The sequence below is a fragment of the Leucoraja erinacea genome, chromosome 30 (genome assembly GCF_028641065.1).
Source record: "Leucoraja erinacea ecotype New England chromosome 30, Leri_hhj_1, whole genome shotgun sequence".
NCBI lineage: Eukaryota > Metazoa > Chordata > Chondrichthyes > Rajiformes > Rajidae > Leucoraja > Leucoraja erinaceus.
Genome location: NC_073406.1, coordinates 12,811,365 through 12,835,255, shown reverse-complemented (window position 1 = coordinate 12,835,255; position 23,891 = coordinate 12,811,365). Strand labels below are relative to the sequence as shown.

The window sequence follows — 23,891 nt, the reverse complement described above, 5'->3', positions numbered from 1 at the left end:
TTGAACTTCTACAGGTGTACAGTAGAGAGCATATTAACTGGTTGCATCATGGCCTGGTTCAGCAACTTGAATGTCCAGGAGTGGAAAAAACTGCAAAAAGTTATGAACTGCCCAGTCCATCACCGGCTCTGACCTTGAGGGAATTTATTGGAGTCACTGCTTCAAAAAGGCAGCCAGCATCATCACAGACCCACACCATTCTGGCCACACACTCATTTCACCACTGCCATCAGGAAGAAATATTGAGTGTATAATATGTGTGTGTGTGTACTTGTGAGAATGTGTATATACACACTCAACTTTGTTTTTCTCTCGTTTATCATATTGTTTACAGTGTACTATGTTTACATATTCTGTTGTGCTGTGGCAAGTAAGAATTTTGTTGTTCTATCTGGGACATATGACAATAAAACACTCTTGACTCTTTCTTGGCTGCTAGATGACCAAAGCACGGAACTATATTCCAGGGTATTCAACATTTAGAAGAATAGGCAACAAAGTTAAAGCATGTGGGGAAGCATTGTTAAGGTATGATATCAGTAGGAAAGGATTTTGGTTCAACAGATCAAAGACATTCCATGTAGCAGGATTGGACTGCAGAACTTTAATCCGATTCGTCCGTTAGGGTATCACGTTCCTCTGTCTATTGCATGATGCTTATCCGCATCAAACCGGCATAGATACCCTGGCTTCATTGTTACAATGGAAGATTCCAGATTGTGGTGATGAGGCAGCTGATGATTCGCACCACCTCATGGATGTCCATTTTTGGACTACTAGATGCAAGTCTCTTCTATTTAGCATGATCATAGCACCACTCAATGTTGACTGGTGTTAAAAAGATGGTGGTTCATTGCTACCTTCAAAGGTGGCTTTAGGAAAGAGCATTAATGTTGGCTTGCCAGCATCATCAATAAACAAGGAAACAACTCACAACTCCCTTGGCAATCACTTGAAATATGATTGGAACTTTTATTCTCTCAAACATAAGGAGGGTTTGTCTTGGCTAAAACAATAATAGTTGCACAGTCCTAGTTGTCTACATGTGATAAGTGTGAATTTGATGGTATAGTTTAATAATTACCCAAAGCCAAATTTAACAATTTTGCAAAAGATTTATTGTAAAATGCTTTTCACATAGTGCAACGATGTCCCAGAAATTAAAAGCAATTGAATACATAATATCAACGTGGAAACAGCAACGGTCGACAAAGATGGTGCCTTTGTTCAACTCGGCATATTCCAAGCACAATTTTCTATCTTGATGGCCAACTGTGCCTGAAACCTCTGCATATTGGGGTGAAGGGTGGAGAAAGGATGGAAAACAAAATCAGTTAAAAAGAAACTAATCTAACTTCAAATACCTAAGAGTGTAAGGCAAGAGACAAAAAATTGCAATTTGCGCTCTGACACTACGAGGCGATGTCAAAAAACACTTCTTCACACAAACTTGGACTCAATCCTCTATAAAGTCCAAGGGTCACCCGAATTTTTTTAATTGCGACATGTGTTAAGCAAAGATTTTAAGGATGAAGAACCAAATGTGCGCCGGAAGGCTGTGTATGCAGCCCCATTACTATAGTTCCTATACATTCACAACAGTACCACCAAATTCTTCTTAACTTCATCTACAAGTTTACAGATCACATCACAGCTATGACTTTAATCTCAAACAATGAGGCAGAGTATAGGAAAGAGAGGTTAGTGGCATGGTGTCAGGCAAATAATCTCTTCCTAAATATCAGAAAAATGAAGAAACTGGTTATCGACTTTAGAAAATGGGGTGGAGTATACACTCCTGTCTATCAGTGGTGGAGCGGGTTAAGTAATTCGTTCTTTGGTGTAAATACCACCACCAACTTCCCCTATTCCAACCAAATTGATGCTATGTTGAAGCAGGTTCACCAATGCTACTTTTTCAAAAAGGCTGTGGAAATCCACCATATCTCAAATAAGTCTTACCAATTTATTCAGATATATCATAAAAAGCCTAATCATATTGGAATATGTCACAATTTGGTAATGGCAAGTAAGTGCAGAGTTGTGACACTACCCAGTCCATCACGCAAACCACTCGCACTCTGCACACCATCCACAATTCCCACTGCCCTGGGAAAGCAGCCAACATCTTCAAGGACCACCCAACCCTGTCATCCTCTCTTCTCTCCTCTCCTGTCGAGCAGAAGATATGAAAGTATGTTCCACCAGACGCAAGAAGATCTTCTTTAATGCTGTTATCAGACTCTTGAATGGTTCTTTCACAAGCTAAGATATATTCTTGGTCCTCAACAACTTTGTTGCACTTTTTTTTATCTTGCACTTTCCCTGCAGCTTTTTCACAACCTTGCATGTGTATATACTTATATGTGGTATGATATCCCAGGACAGCACACAGAACAAAGTTTTCACATTATGTTGGTACACATGACAATGATAATTAGCTAAACCTAAAAGTAGGTGAAGGAATTTAACATGCAAGCTGGTTGTGATCAAATTGAATGTACAACTTGTCGAGAGGTCTCCTGCATGTTCCAAAGTAGCAGCTTAAAGATTTATATGAATATTTTCGCAGATTTAAGTTAGTGGGTGCATTTATACCTTGATATCAGCAAGGCCATAAGCCAGCAATTGTTCTCTTAAACTGTGTCCGTGTTAAAATTGCGGCCTTGTATAATGTACTAAATGGCTACTCCTTTGCTCGTAGTATCATTTACATGAAACAACATCTAAAGATAGCAGCATATTTTAAAATAAGTCCAAAAATTATTCGATGTTTGTGGCTGCACTGCGAAAACTGCATGTTGGCATGGTACAGCCACAGCTTCCTTTATGTTCTTCCTGCTGAGAGATAAACCTGGAGATGCCGCCAATGTAGCTGCAAGGCTGGGATTTTACTGCTGGATTGTTGGGACTAGCAGCAGTGCACTGTTACCTTTCTGATTTGCTTGTGAAGGACATGCTCTTGCTTCCTGCTGATTGACGATTCCTCTTTCCCGTTTTCTGAAGGAAAGAAAGATGTTTTGGAACAGTGTAAAGATAATTCATATATTTTATAAATATTTAAGTGTCTCCTAAAATGATCTGGAAATAGCAGGTCACACTAGGATAGAAATCAGTATCTAAGAGAAAGTTTTCAACAAATTTATATTAAGGTTTTCTAAACCAGTGATTGAAATGCAAGTTTGACTACTGGTGATGAACTCTGAGATATAAAGTCAGAGCCATACAGCATGGTAAAGGCACGTCAGCTTAGGCGCCCATGCCAACCATTACATGCCTGTACACATCTAGCTCCTTCGCCCCTTTACCAGCATTTAGAACCTATCCTACTATGACTTGGTGATTCAAGTGCTTGACCAGATGTTTCTTATTATCTACCCCATCTATGCCTCTCATAACTTTGTATGTCTCCCTAAAATGCCATTGGTCAGTCTTCTCTTCTCCAAGAAAAACAGACGAAGCTTAAAATTCTGAGCCTTCAATGCATTTACAAGTGGCTCTTGAGGCTATTTGACAGGTTGGTTCAAGAAAAATTTCCAAGCCATCTCAATCAACAGTAAATAAAGAAAATGTTGCAGCTTTTAGCAATGGTTTTACCTTAGTTTGAGGCATGTCTGCTTGAAGGTTTGGATCAAACTGTGTTGATTCTTTAGACTTGCTTCCAGCTGAAAGGAAGGATAGTTATTGTAAAATACTTGAAGAAGGGTCTCGACCCGAAACGTCGCCTATTTCCTTCGCTCCATAGATGCTGCCTCACCCGCTGAGTTTCTCTAGCATTTTGTCTTCCTGCACATACTATAACATTGCCCGCAATGTTTGTTTATGTGTAGAAGCAGCTCTCACCCCACACACACCTCTGTTCCTGATGTTAGTTTCACTATACAAAATGGAGAAAGAACGCTGGTTATACCCCTGTTCATTGTCCAAAATGGTTACTTTTCCATTTTAATTAACACCATGTTCCCAACGATTTCCTTCTGAACCGCCACAATTGTATGATTCTGTGCACTGGAATTCCTAAAGACCAGTCATGGGAGGAAGCAGCAACATTTTATACACAATGATGATGCAAGATAATAATATACAAGGTGAACAAATATAACAAGATATGATCATTCACTTTTCAAATACATGCTCGACATTGCCAGATATAAGCTCACAAAGAAAGAAAACAAACCAGTAAGGATCAAGGCTTGTAATCAAAAGCAGAAATCCTTAAATTACTTTCTCTCTTATTGGATAAATGGCTATGACCAATCCTAATTCCTCTAGTGCTAATCCATTTGAAATAAAACAAGTTTGCATTGATCCTAGAGCATTCCTGACCCAGTGCAGACGAGAGAGAAAGCCAGTACCCATTGATTCAAAGGCCTTGCCTTTAAACAACTGAAACCAAATTAACAATGAACCGCACATTCATGATAGCCAATTTCTGTTTGTCCAATAAGTTAATGTCGTTAATGCCTAAAACTGCTTACCATTTGCCTGGATTATGTATTCAATATCTTTAAAATTGTTGGAATCTGAACTTGATATTGTTAAATCATAGAGTGCTCACAGTGGAGCATTCTAGCTCAAAAAAGTACAGGAGCACCAGATGAAGTTCCATCCAGTGAATGGGATTAGTTGATTAGAGAGCTGATTGGTGCTTTTGCACATAAATCATTGTTTTGCAATTCTTTCTACATAATTACAAACATTTTTTTAACCATAAAAGTATTAAACTGTATTAAGCCACAACAGACCTGCAAATACTTTAAAATCAGTCTTGCTATAATCGAATGGTTTGACATTTTTGGGATTTTTTGGCTTCTCATTTCCAAGTTTACGCTTCTTTTCCGGAGGTGTTGTTTCACCTCCTGGTTTGCGCTTTGCTTGTTCCCTCTTCACCATTTGCTGGTCTGCTGCCATCTGTGATATGGAGACACATGGTTAAGAAATTCAATATATGCAGATCCTAAGTCTGGTCCCAATCATTCAAAGTCTGCTCTTGTGGTATTGCTGAACACAAAAATACCCCATAACCTTTTCTTTTTCAACATTTAACAAGATTGGGATGGGTGAAAAAAGGGCAAAGATCATTGAGTTCTCCAACTTATGTTTACCTAGAACACAGCCTGGCAATAATTGTGGAATAAATTGGACTTAGTTTTGGACATGGAAACCCACCTGTCAAATTAGTGCCTACAAATGGCAGTAAAAGTGCTTGATACATTCTATACAAATCAATGAATGAGACATCTTGAAGAAGAACAGAATCTATCATTGTTCAAATTAAAATTGGAATCCCAAATATTGAGGGTGTGATTGGAACGGACTAGTCGTTAGCAAGGAAAAAGGGATGAAAAGGAGAAGCACAATACAATGTCACACAATCTTTGCGTTCAAGAAAGACAAAACAGGTCAAACGAAAACAAATTGAAGGGAGAGTATAACAAGAGGGTGATCAAGGACAGGGAGCAAGGCTATATTGTGGATGACCCACCTAAACTGGGGAGCAGGTAAAACTGATAATGGGACAATGAATACTGGACACAACAAGAAGAATCTGTACCAGGACAGGGCCATTAAATTTAGAAACAATGGCTTTATACTGGAATATGTTAAGCGACCGAAATTGTGACACAGGTATAACAACAGAATAAACGATAGAGGCTCCACAAGCATTTGCCAAGAGAACCTCTGAACTTTATGGAAGCATTCTGTACACAGGACACAATTTGTTTCTTTATTTCTTTCTTTGAGAGGCGAGTTAGCCACCTAACTCTCCTGTAACTCTCCTGTACCCCACACGATGTGTGCTCTCTTGATGAGTGGCCAGATTGGTTGTGATCTTTAGAATTTTTGGGCTTCAGCTTATTTTAGGAAGTTTACTGATAAGTATAATGTGAACGGAACAGCCATTCATTTCATAATTATACTACATCGTACAATACTCCTTCCAAAGGTCTTGATACCGTGGTTATCTTTAATTAGAAATTTACAATAGCAAAACATGGAAACATTCCAAATCTATCAATCAAAAACTGATGACAAACCTTATACAGATCAAAGGATAAAGTTTGGATGAATATGTTGATTTTAAAACTGGTAGAGGCAGAGGGGTCTTGGAAGGCAGATCAGGGCACCTCCAATCTAAGTTCATTACTCTCTGCAAGAAATTTCCACCTACAGTAAAACTCCTATCATTGACGATCAGAATTGGAGTGAAATCTTACCCAATTCCACTGCATTTCCAACTCGTTGTTCCAAGCCTTCTGCACTGTTCCGAGGCTCAAAATAAGTTTGAGAAACAGCATCTCACCGTTGGCATTCAAAATCAAGTTTAATAATTGCAGGTATCTGCAGGTTTGCATCGTAGCAAAATTGACTGACCAGTTGTTAGGTTGTCCATCTGTTACACCAACCCAACTTTTCTCTCTCCACGGGCACTGGCACTTCAGAATTCTTCTTTCAGATTCAGGACCAGAAAATGCTCTGACCTGCATTTCACTGTTCTGGTATCCCTTTCTTTGTTTTCTCACTTTGCTACCTACCCTTAGTAACCAACAAACATGGGAATCACATGGACAACTCTGACCTCACCAGAGATAATCCCTCTGTAAGTAACTTGTTTTCTCACCTTCCCAGTTCCAATGAAGGATCTTCAATTTGAAACGTTAATTCCATTTTTCCCCACAGATACTGCCAGACATACTGAGTGTTTGCAGCATTTTATCTTTTTATATCAGGTTTCCAAGATTTGCAAATGCTTTACTTTCGCTCCCAGCCTTGGTGCATCAACATATTTTATCCTTTTCTTTCTTGAACTTGCAAGAGCACTTTACAACAAACTATTTGGTAATTTTATAAATAACATTCTGGTTGGGATAATGGGACAGCCATTTCATTGCTCTGAAATGACTCGTCACCCACTTTACTCTGCAGCGTGGAGTCTGGCTCAATCTCTGGCTAGGGAGCCTGGCTCTCAACACTTGGCAGTGGCCCAGTGCAGCACAGTCTGACTGACAAATATTCAGCAAACATTAAATAACCTTTTCTCTTTAAAGCATAGCCATACATTAAATATTAGTCATTAAACATACAAACGATAACAATGGAACAGTGCGTCATACACTATCTTGAACCTGTTTTGTACTAAACACTTGTTTTGTGGCACAATCTCTTTTATTTCAGATGTTGCTTAATTTATGTTCTTGTGTATTTTCTTAGTCTAAGTGCCTGAGAGTCTGCTGCAAGCAAGGTTTCCATTGTACCTGTATTTCAAAGTACATGTACATGACAATAAACTCATCATATGCATGTGGACGTAGAACTGCCAAGCTTGTGCTGGTTTACTTGGGCAAAAGCTCAGGATCAGATTTGCCAGACTGAGCACTGGGACGTATGCGGAAGATCAAACAGTCCAATTCACTGGGGAAGCTGGCAGCAGGCATGGCCAATGCCACAACTGTGTCAAACCAAGGCCAGCACTAGTCAACAGGGCTCTTGCATGGATAAACAATTTTAAGGTCCAGTGGACAAGGCTGATGTTGGGCAGACTTCCGCAAAGTTAATTTGCCCTTTTCTCAGCAGGAAATCTGTAACACTGCACATTCTCCGAGACAGCCATCACTTCTTGATGAGCGGAAACTGGAATGCTAAGTCTAATCCAACAAGGGCCACCTGCAAATATCTCTACCCTTGCAGAAATGCCTGGCTTTATGTCATCATTTTCCCATGTGTTCTTAGGTGGTCAAGAAGTACGAGGAGGTGGTAAACAGAACAACAAATGTCCTCCCAGATTCCACCATATGCCTGGCATTACTAAAATGTCTACATTATAACAAGTTGTATCTTCTGGTTTATTCAATCTGTACCATTTAAATTAGACTCAAAGTTCTCATCTCACTTACAGCAGCCTGCTGTCTGACTGAGGGGATATCTTGCACTGCAGCAACATAATCCTGTTCTTCCTGCTGTCGGTCAACTGAAAGACAAGACATAACTCATTAAACTACTGTAACTCAGAACATGCTATACAAGGGGTCCTCGATATAAAAAAATACCCCTAAAACCTGTTTTATTCAATAGATTCGTACGCATGTAAATAACCATAAATTAGAGATGTCTGTGCATTGATAGAGCTGGATTTGGAAAAAGCCCATCACAATACTCCAAATCTGAATCAAGAACAACAAGATTGAACTCTAGAATATAAATACAACCAGTTAAAAACTAAGGTCGGGAAGTTATCATTTAGAACTTTAAAAAAAATGCGATCCCTCCCACCTGTTCCACAATTCAAAACAATCATGGCTGATCTTTTACCTCAGCATAATCTTCCTGCACTAATTGCAAACCCTTCATTTATAAAAATCAGATAATCTCTGGGTGAATAAATTGGTTTACTTCTCTTAACCCCTTATTTTATGACCGCGACTGGTTGTAGACATCTAATCCAGAAGGAGAAACATCCCTGCATCAAACTTGATAAATTCTGTACGATTCATTCTTGTCCATTCACATTGCCTATTTATATACTTCAGAATATCTTTGCACCCTTCACACAACTTAAACTGCCTTCTAGTTTTAGATCATCAGCCAGCTTGGATATCTTGCACTTGGTCTCCTGATCTAAATCAATTATATAAATTGTGAATGTCTGGGGCAACCCACTTGTCATAGGCTCCAATCTGATAATGATCTCTTTATATTTATTCTTTACTGCCTGCTAACTAATCCTTGTCAAAGACAGACAAAAACTCAGGACAGGCAGCATCACTGGAGAGAAGGAATGGGTGACATTTCTGGACGAGACCCTTCTTCAAATTATGCTAGCTATAAATGTATTAAATATTATCCCACCCAACATAAATGCATGTTGACTTTCACCGTGTTTTTATTTCACATGGGTAACATTTGCACAGGAAGGTTCCAGCCATAAGGTGAGCTGCTCTGCAATTCCCCATTTTTTAAAATCTTTTTTTTAAACTACATTTACAATACAAAAAAAATAAATGTCCCTTGCAGCTATCCTCTGCAATGCCTCCACCACCTTAAGGTCATAAGGAATAGTAGAATTAGGCCATTCGGTCCATCAAGTTTACCCCGCCATTCAATCATGGCTGATCTAACCCCATTCTCCTGCCTTCTCCCCATAACCTCGGACACCTGTAACTATTAGAAAGCTGACAGACAAATGAAGTTGTGATACAAAAAAGGGGCTCAAAGAATGTCTACTTCTGTCATCAAGGAAGACCATGCATGATTTACTCCCAAGGTGTGAATTCAAACACATATATAACCTGTGACTACCGTATGTTGGTGTACACATACAGTCAACTACTCCATTCATCAGGTTTCACAAAATAATCCAGCTGACCATAAGACATTACATGGAGTTGACAGGCATATGTAATGCGCAAAGTAAAGGCGTTGCTTATAACCTGCAGGCTTTGGAGTCTCTTTCACTTTTGGGGTTTTCTCTTGTTGCTTGACTTCCTTCTGTAAGCATTCCTGGCTTAGCAACTTCCACCTGTTACTCACCTGAAATGATACAAGTGTGAAATATAATACCCTCACACACACATATATATATTTACTTCAATGATAGACCAATATGGAGAAGCAATTCCCATTGAACACTCCTGGTCATCAATTCAAATAACTAGGCCAGTATTGGATTTCGGATATAGCATATAATCCTTAAATGGGTGCACATAAACAGTTATCCACAATCAGCTTCATGGTTTTGTGGAAAATTAACCCAAAACACAGTAATATTCCTGACCCCAGCTACAGACTGATTAATATTTATTATAAACGCAGGAAACATTGGGAAAACTGTAGATGGAATTGCTCAATTCATATACCATGTGTTGTTTGTAGATCCATGCTGCAGATTACGGCCTACATGCAAACCTGACCTTCTGACCCATAGGTCCCAGAATGTAACCTGCACCAAAGCGAAGGAAGCTCATTCCTCTCGCCATTTCATCAAAATCATCGTAGCATTTTTGGGTTTTGCTTTAAATTACAAACAGTATTAATGTTTCCAAAATTTATTTAAACGGTGCCTGTGCCTTGCAGCATCAGCAGATGAATTGCATTAAGTTAGTCTTCGGTTCCATGAATGAGAATTTGGGGAGCAATTTACCAACATCCATTAAGGTGCCCGTGGTACTTACTTCGTATATCTTGGTGGAAGGATCAAACTTGGCTGCTTGAGAGATGTATGCGTTACTATCCTCATAAGGCAAGTACTAAAAACAGAAAACCATTGAAGCTGTTTTAGGAAACTCAAAAATTAAAATATTTTTCAGATAAAATGTTAACTTTAGGGGGAAAACAAAAATCATGCATTCATCAGTATGTGAGTGCCTGGTTTGTCTATGCGCCTCGCTTCAAAATTGGAGTACTTGTTGGATATTTGTGTTGGCAGTATAAATGGAGGCCTATGTGATTTCTTACCTCTGCCTCCAGCACCTCCTTAAGAATGTAGTTTCTTCCTGCAGATGCCAACATTTTCCATAACAGGTAATGATATTAGTGCCTGTGTTAGCAATAAGTTAGCTGTAAGTTTTCTTATCAGATTTCCTTGGTAATTTGTTGACATTTTGCAAACTATTTTCCATTTTATTCGTAACTGATTAAACCATCGTTCAAGTTACGACATCAACAAGAGATTTGAGAAGACACAAAGCAACAGCAGACAATTGAACCCTTCTACGTGAAGGGACTCACAGAATGATTGAGATTATAGATGGTGTAGGGGGTTGCACATGAAGCTTCAAATCCATTTCATCAGCATTGCCTAAAAGTCCTATTGACATATGTACACGAGTCTTCCAGTAAAAGTAAAGTTGGATATATTTTCATGGAACTGGTCTGATTTACAAAACGTGGCAACACCCCAGGAACATTTCTTTATATTTTGTTAACCCCATTAGAACATATAACTGTATAATATATTAGAAATTGGAGAAAGCCATCTTTGAAAGTAATACTTGCATCAGCAATAAGGCAAAAGGAATATTTCTACCACAAATATTTGCATTGTCTTGCTCTTTTGGAAGTGGTAGTTGTAATGAAGAATCATAAGAACAACATGGGAAAAGAGGAGCAGGAAACTACCACTTGGCTACGTTCAACATGATCATGCCTGATTTGCCCCAGGCCTCATCTCTTCTGTGCCTTTTCTCCATTGCCCTCAATACCCTGTTTCAAAAATTTAGGAAATTGAACCACTAATCTGTTCTGCTATCCTGTGGAACACCAGGCTGTTCCACCACTCAATTAGATCAGGGTGTTGTTTGTTGTTTGCCTACTTTACCTCCATATCTTTATGCATTCCTTACTGAAAAACAGTCTTAAAAATTCCAACTCTGCACCATCGAAAATGTTTTGATAGAAATATAACTCACCATTACTGTATAATAAAATGCACTTTCAATTGCTCATTCTAGTCTTTTTTCCAATTTTCAAATCATATGCCTATATTCTTGATTCTACTGACTGAGGAAATGCATTCTCCATATTTACCTATGTGAATTCCTTTACCAATTAAAATATTTAAACCTCCTACAATCATTTCATTCAACATGTCCCCTGAAATATGGGACCTTCAGCAATGTATTATTTCCTCAGCACTGCACATAATGTGTCAGAATATCCTGCTTTATCGTCCTACTGCAGGAACAGAAACCAAACCTTTTGCATCTGGAGATAAACGTGTTGGTGATTGAGCTAAGTTGACCTCAGAAGAAAAAAATGGATTTAATGAAGCAAATGAGCTCTCCCCATTAAGTTCTTTCTCATGTACAACGGATAGAGAAGCAAGATAGGTGTGTTTAGTTTAGAGATACAACAGGGAAAACAGGCCCTTCGGCCCACCAAGTCCCACCGCAGACCAGCGATCCCCGCACATTTGCACTATCCTACACACACTAATGACATTTTACACTTTTACCAAGCCAATTAGCCTACAAACCTGTACTACTTTGGAGTGTGGGAGGAAACTGGAGAAAACCCACGCAAGCCACAAACTCCATACAGACAAGCATTTGCAGTCAGGATCGAATCTGCTGGTGCTGGATACAGCAACTCTTACACTGCACCACCGTGCTATCCTGAGGATTAGATTACCCATCCAGAGGTCTAGATAACGTATCTACTGATCAAGAGACATGTAATCAAATTATATGATCATTGTTAAGGAATTTAATTTTCAGCAACAAGATGAGTGGGGAGAAGGCCTGCACTGATTGTTTGTAAAGTACACCTGGTTCATTAATATCCTTCAGGGGAGAACTAACTTCTGCTCAAGGTGTACTCTGAAGAAGGGGTCTGAATGTTTGAAGAAGGGTCTCGACCCGAAACGTCGCCTATTTATTATCCTTATAGACCAATTGCATTCTGAAATGTTAATTTAGTTCAAGGGATATTAAATAGAGCCAATAAATGGTCGGCCTTGGCAGTAATTTGTCTAAAAATAGACAAAACACTAAAAAATTGGCTTACCATTTTAAAAGGATTTTCAAACGATTCCAAAATAACTTTTGCTTTCTGTTGTGCTCCTGTCCATGTTTCACATTCCTTTTTACTCGAAACATTATCCTGCAGAAAAAGATGAACACCTAATCTAAATAAATATATCTCAAAGAGCCAAGCCAAGTGGTTTAAAGCAGCTATTTTGGACACTTTTAGCATTGAGATCAATGACGCGTAACCTAATGGGAAACAAAAACCGAATTTATAGGTTGTGAAGTACAAGATTGCCAGACTGCACAGCACCACTAAATGTTAAAAGAAAAAGTATTGAAAAAACCGCACCGCAAGTTAATCCTTGCAATTAGACAACTTGATGACAGGATTGAAGAATGGAGTTTAATATATTCTCAAAACACTCCCTTGGCTCAGATGTGAAAAAAGCCACCATGCAATATCGAAGCGAGCCATGCCCAGTAACTTTCAGCTGAAGTAGTCTAACCCGGTATCTTCCCAAACAGTGACCAGTTACCTGCAGAAAATTGCCTGCATGCATGGATATTGGATGACAACACCCATGAAGACATTTCCTGGTCGGAAAGTTTTATCCCAGCATAAAACAGCAATTTCAAGGAAATGCAATGGTGGAAGTCGGGGAAAGCACATGCACATTGCTCCAGCCCCATTATCCTTCCTTTAGTTTCTACCAACTCTAACAAGGTAAACAATAAACATCTTAACAAGAAGACATTGAGAGGATTTGAAAAAAACTTGATCAGTTGATTAATTCAGAACCAAAGTACTCTGCGTAAAACTAATTGTTTAATCAGCAACTGGAACCCACTAAAGGTTGCAGCAAATTCTTCCACATCACTACACAGTATAGACTAGTAACAAGTGCAAATGTAAAATAAATGTACCTACATCAAATATGGTGATGATTGCTTTGATGGCACTGAGCGACAAGGTCTCATTGTCATTCAAATCTGGAAATAATTTACTGGTTTTCATCAGTGGTACTGAAAATAAGTGTAGGATACATTGATTATTTTCACACTGTTCATGAAGCAAATACAGAAAAAAAAATCCCATCTACTTTATGGTAACATGATATATTTTAAACAAGTTTGTTTGAATATGAATGAAAATGCCTGCAAAAGCACAATAGAAGACTTTCAAAAGACATTTGGACAGATATGGATTGGTATGGAGAGATGTGGGAAAAATTAAGGCAAATGGGACTAGCCCAGAGTGCCAACTTGTTCTGCATGGGCACGGTGGACTGAAGCTTATGTTTCCATGCTCTACTGCTCTGTGATTCTATAACTTCATCGGATGTTTCGGGAGTGTGGAGTACTGACACAAGGAAAGATATTGGTGAAGGGTGTTCTTTCTTTTGAACAATCTTGGGAAGCAGTGGCAGAAGATGATATAAGCCAGAGCTATGCACCATCTCGAGCTCTGAACAGCTATTCCCAATTCCAATTGTTTATTTATAAATCCAAATGAAACAATGTCTGGTTGGGAGAGAGTGCGTATTCCCTATATCCTTAGATCCGATTATATGCCATGATAGCTAATTGGTTGAGATACACCAAGCACAAAATATCACATGTAAATGCTAATTGTGCCTTTCAAAAAAGCATTTTCCAAACTTTTAGTCGAACCAATTATAGGACTACTAAAGCAATTAAACAAAGCTCAAATGAATTATTTTAATCATTTTTTGCTCTCCTATTCATTCATGTAACTTTGGCAACCTTGACAAATGGTTCATAGTACTGCAAGGACTCCAATACAATTGGTTGGAAAATACGTTATTGGGGGGAAAAACTGCAAATACATATGTCTTATTTCAAATACCTTTCAATAAATCAGCCTAAGATCTTCATTTGTCCGTTATATGACAAGTTATCAACACCACTTGTACATAGTCATTGGCATTATGGAGCCAAAAGTTATTAAGACCATCCTGTAAAATACAGGATGTAAGGATGCAGGCCAGAAGATTTAGAACAGAGTAAGGGTTTTGAATTCCTCCGTCTGTGCACTAACTCATACTTACACCTGAAATCCGGCACTAACTCACTGGATGGGATGACCTGTTCACATGTGGAGATACTATTATAATACAAATCCCCCTTGGTGCTATGGCAACCATAATAAATTTACAACTTATTAAAACATCCAACCATTGTGCTATCACAATAAATTAAGCCCTTTAATGTGAAGAGTATTAAAATGTCAGTACACTAAAGTAATTTGACATCAGGTCATCACAGCAGAAGTCTAAAGCTCAGAAGAGAAATGTGTTTCCAACCCTTATTTCGTTTATGGGTTTTTTAAAAGAGCAGGTCCTTTCTCGGCTACAGTGCATTGGAAGCTTCTCCAGAGAAGAACATTGGTTCTAATCTTGAAGATGTTGATATCACTGCATGATCTTGAAGCAGAAATTTGGTGTGGTCCTCCGGATTAATGAATCAGATAATTGAATGAATGATATTTTATTGTCACATGTACCTAGGTACAGTCCGATGCTTTGTTTTGCATACAATCTAGGCAGTATACCAGTGTCGTCGCGCATCTGGTGCCGACAAAGTTCCAAAGTACCGGACAGTCCCATCTATTGCCTGCAGATGCACATTCACGATTCAAAAGGCCATTCAGTCCCCAACAACAACTGATAATGCAGCCTAGTCCTGCTACCCAACACAACATCTACAACCTGGCAGATCAGGGCTCTTCTTGTACACAACTGAGTACTTTATAATGTAGCAACAGTTTCTGCCTTCACCAGCGTTTAAGGTAATGAGTTCCAGATCCTGACTGCGGTCAGAGTAAAGATAGTTTTCCTCATCTTCCCACTAATCTTTCTGTCAATTACTTTAAATCTATGCTCATAAAGACTCCTTCGCTCCCACAAGCACTCTCTCAAATGCACCAGGGTTGAAGAGCCAATTTTCTGCAATTAAATTTGTCAGGTGGCCAAAGGTCAATGAAGTAATAATCAAGTATTTTTATGATCAATCAATTTCAGAATAAACGATCATCTTTTGGAGTGATACTGAACTATTTATTTTCTATCATGGTAATATTTTACATTTCTCAATAGAAGTGAATTTTGAAAAAAATGCAGCATTTTGACACATGCACGCTTACATACATTGACATTTTCCACACATCCCAATATACTTGGTATAGAATTCAATTGGGGATTGGGGACCTTGGAAATGAGATTGCCGTGAAATAGTTATTGCAGAAATAGGGGCACACAACGATATCCAAAAAATACTGGGAAAAGAATAAAAGACAACAAGCTGGGGACGGGGGGTAATTGAGAATAAGGGGGATAAGTGGGGGGGGAGAGAACCATTTTGAAAACCTGGTCAATTTATAAATGAATGCCTGCTGATCAAATATGGTATGTTTTTTATTACAACCCTGACAAATCATCTTTCCAGGAAAAGCTGAATAAGCCAATAATGTAGTAACAAATATAAAAATATCCACAAGCCTCAACCTACCTGAGCCATGAGTAACCTGCACTTCATCTGAGAGGTGGGAAATATCATGAGGTCCAAAGAGCACATTCTCAGCTTTCTTCAAAACAAAATGAGCACAATCTAAATATGGCAGTATCCCCCTTTTCAGGGCTGATCTACCAATCAGGTCAATATTATTTCACTGAATTATACACTGAAGAAATTATATTTACACAATAAAATAAAGTATTACACCGTTCTTACAGACAGAGAATATATTTTCCATAGATTTTTTTTAATTACTTGAGTGTATCACCATGGAAGTACCCAAGTAGTAATTGAGTGTCAAATAGTTAAATACTTACATCTGTCTTTATTAACGGGCATGTCTTCTGCGGCAATGGTGTTGATTCTGTCTGGAGGGAAAAGTATTAGAAGTGAAGCGATTTCTGAATTTTTTTCAACTTAATACTGATGCAGAGTACAGACCAACTGCAATCAACCCAAAATGTGTGACAGTTTACACTAATATTTGGAAGTCCTACACTTTGAAACCACTGATCTGAACAGGAGACTCAGGGCACCAGTGGATCACAAAAATGCAAATTATCTCCCAATACCCCCAAAAAACCTTATGCTGATCAAACTAAAGTGAATAGCCAGTTCTCTCTTTTCAGAACTCAGTTATATCTGATAGCTTCAGGGACAGCTTCCAGTTTGTAACTTGCTCCCTATATATGCAATTTGATCAAATGGAGGACATATTACATACGGTGGACATAAAATCTGGTTATTACCTTAAGAAGAGGCATATCTCGTCCCTGTTGGACGAGGAGATGCAGTTCATTGACCTGCTGACGAACGAGTGGAGGAACAGGGTTGCAGCAAGCTACGATCCCCTGAGACTCTCTGGGGATAAAAGGGAATTCACATTAACCCTGAGTTTGAAGAATTCTATTATGTCAGAATATTTTACAAATTATTTTACAATACAACCAGTCAATCTACCCATCACCAACTAAATCCACTGACCAAACACTGTGAAGGAAAATCTATCGAACAGTCTAGACCATACAATTTTTCACTGAATACAGAACAACAAATCAACCCTTAGCCATCTTAGATCTCATTGCCGTGGAACAGATTATGTGGCAAAGAACAACTATGCCAACTGTTTCCAATGGGAAGACACAAAACTATCCTGGACTCCCATGTTTTATACTCACTCCTATCCAGTGTTATAGAAGTTCAAGTTAGAGACATTCTGAAACACAAATGTGCAGGGCAGCTACAATACAGAACAAATGCTCAGGTTGGCCAAGGGAGCAGAGTTACAAGTAGGATGCTGGTACTAAAAGCCCTGTCCTACGGTACGAGTTTGTTCCAAGACCTCTCCCGAGTTTAAAAAAAAATCTAACACGTGGTAAGCACGGAGAATGAATGGAGCGGGTACGTTGGAGCTCGGGGCTCTTAGCAGCTCCTAACGCTAACTGCAGGTACTCGGGAAGACTCGCTAACTGCAGGTAAGCACGGGAAGACTCGTGAAGATTTTTCAACATGTTGAAAAATGTCCACGAGATCCCCGAGTACTGACGAGTGGCCATTAATGTAAATCTCCGAGTTCGAATCAGGGCAAACACGGGAGAGCACTGGGAATGAACTCGTACCGTGGGACAGGACTTTGTGGAAATTCCATTGGATTTTAGTTTTCTTTGAGATACAAGAAAACAAAAATCAGCCTTAAAGCACTTAAAGGTGTAGATAGTATCATCATCAGGCCATGTGGAGGACACCGAAAGATTTAAATTATTTTCCAGGGTCAGAAAAAGGGATGTCTTGAGAATGTCGTGAGAAATTTGAATATAAGTTCCAGAGTCCAGCATCTGCAGTTGATGTGCCTCCATTACGCTTTCAGCTTCATTAAACAAATTATAATTCTATTTCATTACTGGCAAAAGGTACTTCAGTTAGTTTTTATCTTATAGATCTGTGAAACAAATGGACAAAAGTTTTGCAACGCAAGGTTATTTTTCACATCTATTATTTTCCATCTACATTTCACGCTGCCTCAGCAAGGCCACCAGCATAATGAAGAACAAGTCTCACCCTAATCACTCCCTCTTCTCGCTGCTCCCATTAGGCAAATATAGAAGTGTGAAAGGTTGTACCTCCAGTTTTTGGGGCAGTTTCTTGCCAGCTGTTATCAGATAACTGAACCATCCTTTCACCAACTAAAGAGTGGTCCTGACCTACCATCTACCACATTCAAGACCCTCAGACTATCTTTAATTGGACATGACTGGACTTTATCTTGCTCAAAACATTATTCCTTTTTTCTTATATTAGTACACTATCAACGGCTTGATTGTCATCATGTAGTCTTTCCGCTGACTGGGTAGCACACAACAAAAAAGCTTTTCACTGTACCCCAGTGTATGTGACAATAAGCTCAGCTCAAACTAAACAAAATCAATGTTTTTCAGTTGACTGAATACTACACATTGTTTGATAAATGTTGACAAGTTAAGGATCTGTTTTATGCTGAAAAGCTGGTGAAACAAGATTTAATTCTGCCCTTTGGGAATTTTTGGGGAATGAAGGATTTATAAATGAGGTTAATTGTATTTGTTTTATTATTTGGCTCTCTATTGCACTCCCATAAAACAACAGCAGAATGATGGAGGCATCATGTAACAGGAATAGAATAGACATGAAGCCTACATTTTATCCCTGAAGGCAGGAGGATGCATCACATCATAGGCTGGATATATGCTTCTTTTTGATGTCAGATTCCATTTTCTGCTGAGTGTCTGCTTCTTAATGACCTGTTATTACTTCTGAATATACACACGTTATCGACTATGCTCTCTTTGCTCTCCTGTATACTTTCTACATTCTGGGCTATTTGAGTTTTAGTTTTCAAAAGCTTCTCAAAAATCCAAGTTCAATTGCACTTTTACTAGTACATGTCACCCTTCTACGGGGCAACCCGATGATAGTGTCAATGGTCCATAATGTGAAAAGCCTGCATTCTAGGACCGAGCTGCTCACCAAAGTAAACCTGCTGAATTTGCTGCCAAGGAGACTGGGAAGACAAACCAATCTTTCTGCATCTTTACTCTAGAAATTCTCCAAACTAAGATCAGCTGGACCAGAAATATAGATAATCCATTATAAATACAACCTTGAGTAACTCAGCGGGATAAGCAGCATCTCTGGAGAGAAGGAATGGGTGATGTTTCGGGTCGAGTCTTGTGTCTAACTTCGGTTTAAACCACCATCTGCAGTCCCTTCTTACACAAATACAACCTTGCTCAGTAAGATAACTATCAAGAGAAGCTGATGATTTAACCATCTCCACTATATAGCTTGTGCCCATCATAAAGATGATCATAGACTAGCAAATTAAATGTGGACACATGGCAAGATCCAGGACTGCACAGACATATCATTAGTGGGAGAATAACTTACTTTGGTAGCTCCTCCGCTATTTTGATCATCATGTGGTTGGGCAAGACATATCTGTGTTGGGAAAAAAAACACGTCACATTTCAACACAGAAAAAAATCGAATCCAGTTTAAATTATATTTATGTTGGCTAATTGTTAAGGGAAGATCTCACTTGGAGGTGAAGGTCTGACCAATACATTTTGAATGCCATGACTAAGAAGGGGCAAGGTCACCCAAGGAAATGCAATGTATCAAGTATTTTAGAAATGCAATGACTAATCGAATGATCCAAAGTACAGAGTTGCAATCTTTTTGTTAAGAAGAGTTTAAGCAGTTAATGATTTTAATAGCTATTTCCATCAAATGTGCATGCCTTGGAAAAAGAGATTTTTTGCTGTGGTGTTGAAAAGCTACATAAATCTGTGACACAAAAAGCTGGAGTAACTTAGCGGGACAGGCAGCATCTCCGGAGAGAAAGAATGGGTGACTTTTCGTGTCGAGACCCTTCTTCAGACCTGCATCTGCAGTTCCTTCTTATACTTAAATCTGTGGTTAGATTCGTGCTGACAATATCCACATTTACATTAACAAACAATTGCGATTTCCACGAATGCCGAAGGCAATGAGTGCATACCCTGTGCTTTCGTCCTCCTGTCGTGCAATCTTGTCCCGCCATGCGTAAAGCAGCCTTAATGCTGTAAGTTGCTGCGTATTGAGCTGCTTTTTCTGTTTCCTGTGCAGCTCAAGGTAGGATTCTTCAGTAAAAATTTGCTTGCAGTATTTCTACAATCAATCGAAAAGCAAAAAAAAACAAACATGATTGTGTGATCTTTACTGATTTCAAATTAGAAGGCAAACTTGGACCCAAAATGTTTGGACTTTGTGGGACACTTGACCCATCATTGTTGTCAACTTTTAACTGTTTTCTGAAATCATTTGGTGAACAACTTGGTTTAGATACTTAGGGACAATAAATACTGTATTTCCCTGCTCATAGCCCAGAAGTGCAGAAACAAAAATACTAGACTTGTTCCATTCAGAACTTACAAGCAGCTGTTAAATGCAGTCAGGAAAATCATATATGAAAGTGACAATTAGGTTGAGCTATAAATACACGCAAGGCTTAACATAACACAAATGCCTCTAATATAAATTCAGAACTCTTATATTATCTTAAGGCAAATTTCTCTCCAATCTACAATATTGTCAAGCTTATTCTATGGAAAGAGCACTTTTTTTTTCCTTGTTTCAAGTTTTAAAGAGAACATAGGACTTTGCTAAGCAGATCACACCACTGACCACTGGGCCCTTCAATACATTTTGCGTAATGCAAGATCAAACGGTATTCCCATCTACCCAGGATCCCTTGCTTATCAAGAATCTATCTACCTCTGCCTTAAATTCAAAGACTCCACTCCCATCACTCTCTAAACTCACAATCTTCAGAGAAAAAACATTGTCTTAAATATATGACCAGTTATTCTTACATTTAACACTTGTTCGAAATCTTTCCACAAGAGGAATCTTACCCTCCACAGCTATAGTGTCGAGTCCTGTCAGGAGTTTGTTGGTTTCAATTTAGACTTTGGAGATGCAGGACCTGTCTGCCCACCTTTCCCTCATAAGGCAATCCATCCATTTCAACTATTAGTCAAGTAAACCTTTCTTAAACCACGTTAAAAGTATTAGCACTCTTGCTTAAATAAGGGAATGAATTTGGTGAAAGGTACTCCAGATGTGATCTCACCAATATCCTATGCAACTGAAGCAATACGTCCCTACTTTGTATTCAGTTCCCTTATTAATAAATTATAATATTGATGGGTTTCTTAGTAACTTGCGGTTCCTTTTGCAAATCATACTCCGAGCCTCACAGATCCCTCTGCACATCTCTCTTCAACCGTTTAAATATACTTTTTATTGTCTTTCCACATTATTCACCATTTGCAAATCTTTTTCTTACTATAAAATATATATATATATATATATATATCCCTTTTCTTATGTCCTCTTAAGCCCTAGCACCAATCTTGGTTATCTGTTGCTAAATATTTAACGACTAGAAAAACATGTCCTCGCTACTTCCTGTTAGCTAGCGAAAGAATGAATTTTTAGATATCCATGTGTTCCAATTTTTTTAATGTGCATTTTACCAAAAAGACATGGATAAATCCTAACTACAGCGATTTCCAAGATACAATAAATTATTTAATTTTCAGACTCATTATCTAACTAACTAATTAATCAATTGCAATAATGAGCCTTCCTTTTATTACACAAGTTAAAACTTACCTTGAGACAAATATCTTTACTCTTTTGCCATACCAGTTGAATGAGATTCCCATGTTCATTTCCTTGTTCCCATAACTGATTCTTCATCTTGTCATAAACGTACAGCAAATAGTGAGTGTCTTCTTGAGCGTAACGCAACATTTCATTAGGCAGTGGTCTGTAAATGGAGAAGTACAATGCTGTAAATCCCAAAAAATCTAACTACCACCAAGACTAGTTGGACTGTCCTTTGTGGTGTGAAATTGAGCCACACAAATCACAGGGTGCAGAATCACACCACTCAGATCCACAAAAGAAAGCAATGGAACAAGTAGAGCATAACTGATATCCACTAGGATGTGATGGGTGGATTTGCATGCAGAAAGAAAGAAGGGACAATTAAATAAACAGTTTGAACTCCCACTTCTAGGAATGCAAACTACATCAATAAAATAAAAGATTTAGAACATATTTAAAGAAAATGTTACAATTTATTCGTGTTAGTGTATAAAGCAGTTGAGAAAACCTGGAATTTAGATATTTCAATGAGTATGATGAATTGAAGCAAGGATATTCAGAAGTAGAATGCTACTAAAATCTACCATTGTCAGAGTAGTAAAAGTGAGAATCTGTTGGAGCTCTTCCTGGAAATTATAGACAGCAGATGTAGACACAAATGAACACTTGCTATGCTGCCAATCATTAAATAATGTGGTCACACTCATAGCTAAGATACAAGCATTAATCTGTTCAGCTGTACCAAAGTGAAACCAGTTCCGATAACTCGGAAAAGCTATGGGGAATAACGATGAAGATAGCAGGAAAGAAAAGAAAAAAAATGAAAGCTGAATTCTGCAGTGGAAACGTAAATTATAAAGTGATGGATATGATGGCTGAAATGTAATCAGTTTCAAAAATACGACCAAAATATGATTGAAAAGAAAAAGTTAATTTTGCTTAAGTGAGTGATTTTTTTCCACCTATATTTTTTCAAGACCAGTCTTCACTATCTCCATGGTACACAAAATTGCTGGAGAAACTCAGCGGATGCAGCAGCATCTATGGAGCGAAGGAAATAGGCGACGTTTCGGGCCGAAACCCTTCTTCAGACTGATGGGGGGTGGGGGGGGAGAAGGAAGGAAAAAGGGAGGATGAGGAGCCCGAGGGCGGGGAGATGGGAGGAGGCAGCTCGAGGGTTAAGGCAGGGGAGGAGACAGCCCTTGCATTGTCTATTTCACTATCTCCATAATCTTTTCTACTTGTCTCATTCATTCTGAAGCAATTGAATCACAATACTTTGAATAAGGCAGACATTGAGCCCAAGTTGATCGCAAGAGTTATCCAATTTAATTACACTTCGAGCAGATTAAGGTGCTTAACATCCAATTACTTTATAAATGTGACAAGGCCTTTTGTCCCACTGGTCCATTTATGCAGTGTCTAAAACTCCTACTGCCCTGTGGATAAATTCTCAATTCCTTCACTCCCTTTTAATCTTTTTGCCAAGTAAGCCTCTTGATTTTTCACCCTTTTATTAAAGAAAATAGGTCCTTGCTATTCGCTGTACCCAAGCCCTTCAATTTTAAGATCTTCAATTAAATCTATCTGTAGCCTCCAATATATACAATCTTTTCTCATGGCTATTATTTTCCATTCTGGCAACATTCACCAAAATCTAAGCAATTTCCGCAATGGGATCTTTGCTATTGAGCTTTGAGCATGACTACATGCTGTAATCCAACTAGCATTCTTAGCCGATACAGACATTAAAGAGAAAACACTGTATATGCTTATATGCTTCTTCAGTTACTTCATTACCCCTTCTCGCTTCATTTAGAATCTATGGACGTAGCCTTTAAAGCTCTTTTCTTATTTCACACCACTCATTTACTGTGTATTTCCTTGCTTTACTGCACCTTCACAAATGTAATACTGTATTTACTGCCCAAATGACATAAGCCTTTCTCTTCTCATCTAATACTTTCCTCTTTGTTGTCAATCACATGCAGCCAACCTTGTATTACATTTAGGTCTAAATGATTAATATAAATATTAGTAAAAAAACAGGTAACTGTTTGTCTCGCTGAGATACTCCAGCACATAGTGACTTTTATCAGGCAACTAACATTAAGCCCCATGGTAACAGCCGGTTACAAAGGGAACCAACTATTACCCTTTGCATCCACATCGCCTACCCCAGTTAGTTTGTGCCTCTAAATA

At 38.5% G+C, this 23,891-nt stretch overlaps 1 protein-coding gene across 1 annotated transcript in view; it reads right to left on the bottom strand.

Annotated features, from left to right (window-relative positions):
- Positions 1 to 1,095: 1,095 nt before the first annotated feature.
- Positions 1,096 to 23,891, bottom strand: part of exosc10 (exosome component 10) — a 39,308-nt gene continuing 16,512 nt past the window's right edge. The window contains exons 11-25 of the mRNA XM_055659448.1: positions 21,693 to 21,849; positions 20,035 to 20,183; positions 19,422 to 19,472; positions 16,748 to 16,859; positions 16,316 to 16,366; positions 15,993 to 16,068; positions 13,393 to 13,487; positions 12,502 to 12,597; positions 10,170 to 10,244; positions 9,429 to 9,528; positions 7,896 to 7,969; positions 4,746 to 4,911; positions 3,598 to 3,665; positions 2,933 to 3,000; positions 1,096 to 1,287 (exon numbers count right to left, since the gene is read on the bottom strand). Coding sequence (XP_055515423.1) covers positions 1,257 to 1,287; positions 2,933 to 3,000; positions 3,598 to 3,665; positions 4,746 to 4,911; positions 7,896 to 7,969; positions 9,429 to 9,528; positions 10,170 to 10,244; positions 12,502 to 12,597; positions 13,393 to 13,487; positions 15,993 to 16,068; positions 16,316 to 16,366; positions 16,748 to 16,859; positions 19,422 to 19,472; positions 20,035 to 20,183; positions 21,693 to 21,849 — 1,369 coding nt within the window. The 3' untranslated portion in view covers positions 1,096 to 1,256. The remainder of the gene's footprint in view (positions 1,288 to 2,932; positions 3,001 to 3,597; positions 3,666 to 4,745; positions 4,912 to 7,895; positions 7,970 to 9,428; positions 9,529 to 10,169; positions 10,245 to 12,501; positions 12,598 to 13,392; positions 13,488 to 15,992; positions 16,069 to 16,315; positions 16,367 to 16,747; positions 16,860 to 19,421; positions 19,473 to 20,034; positions 20,184 to 21,692; positions 21,850 to 23,891) is intronic.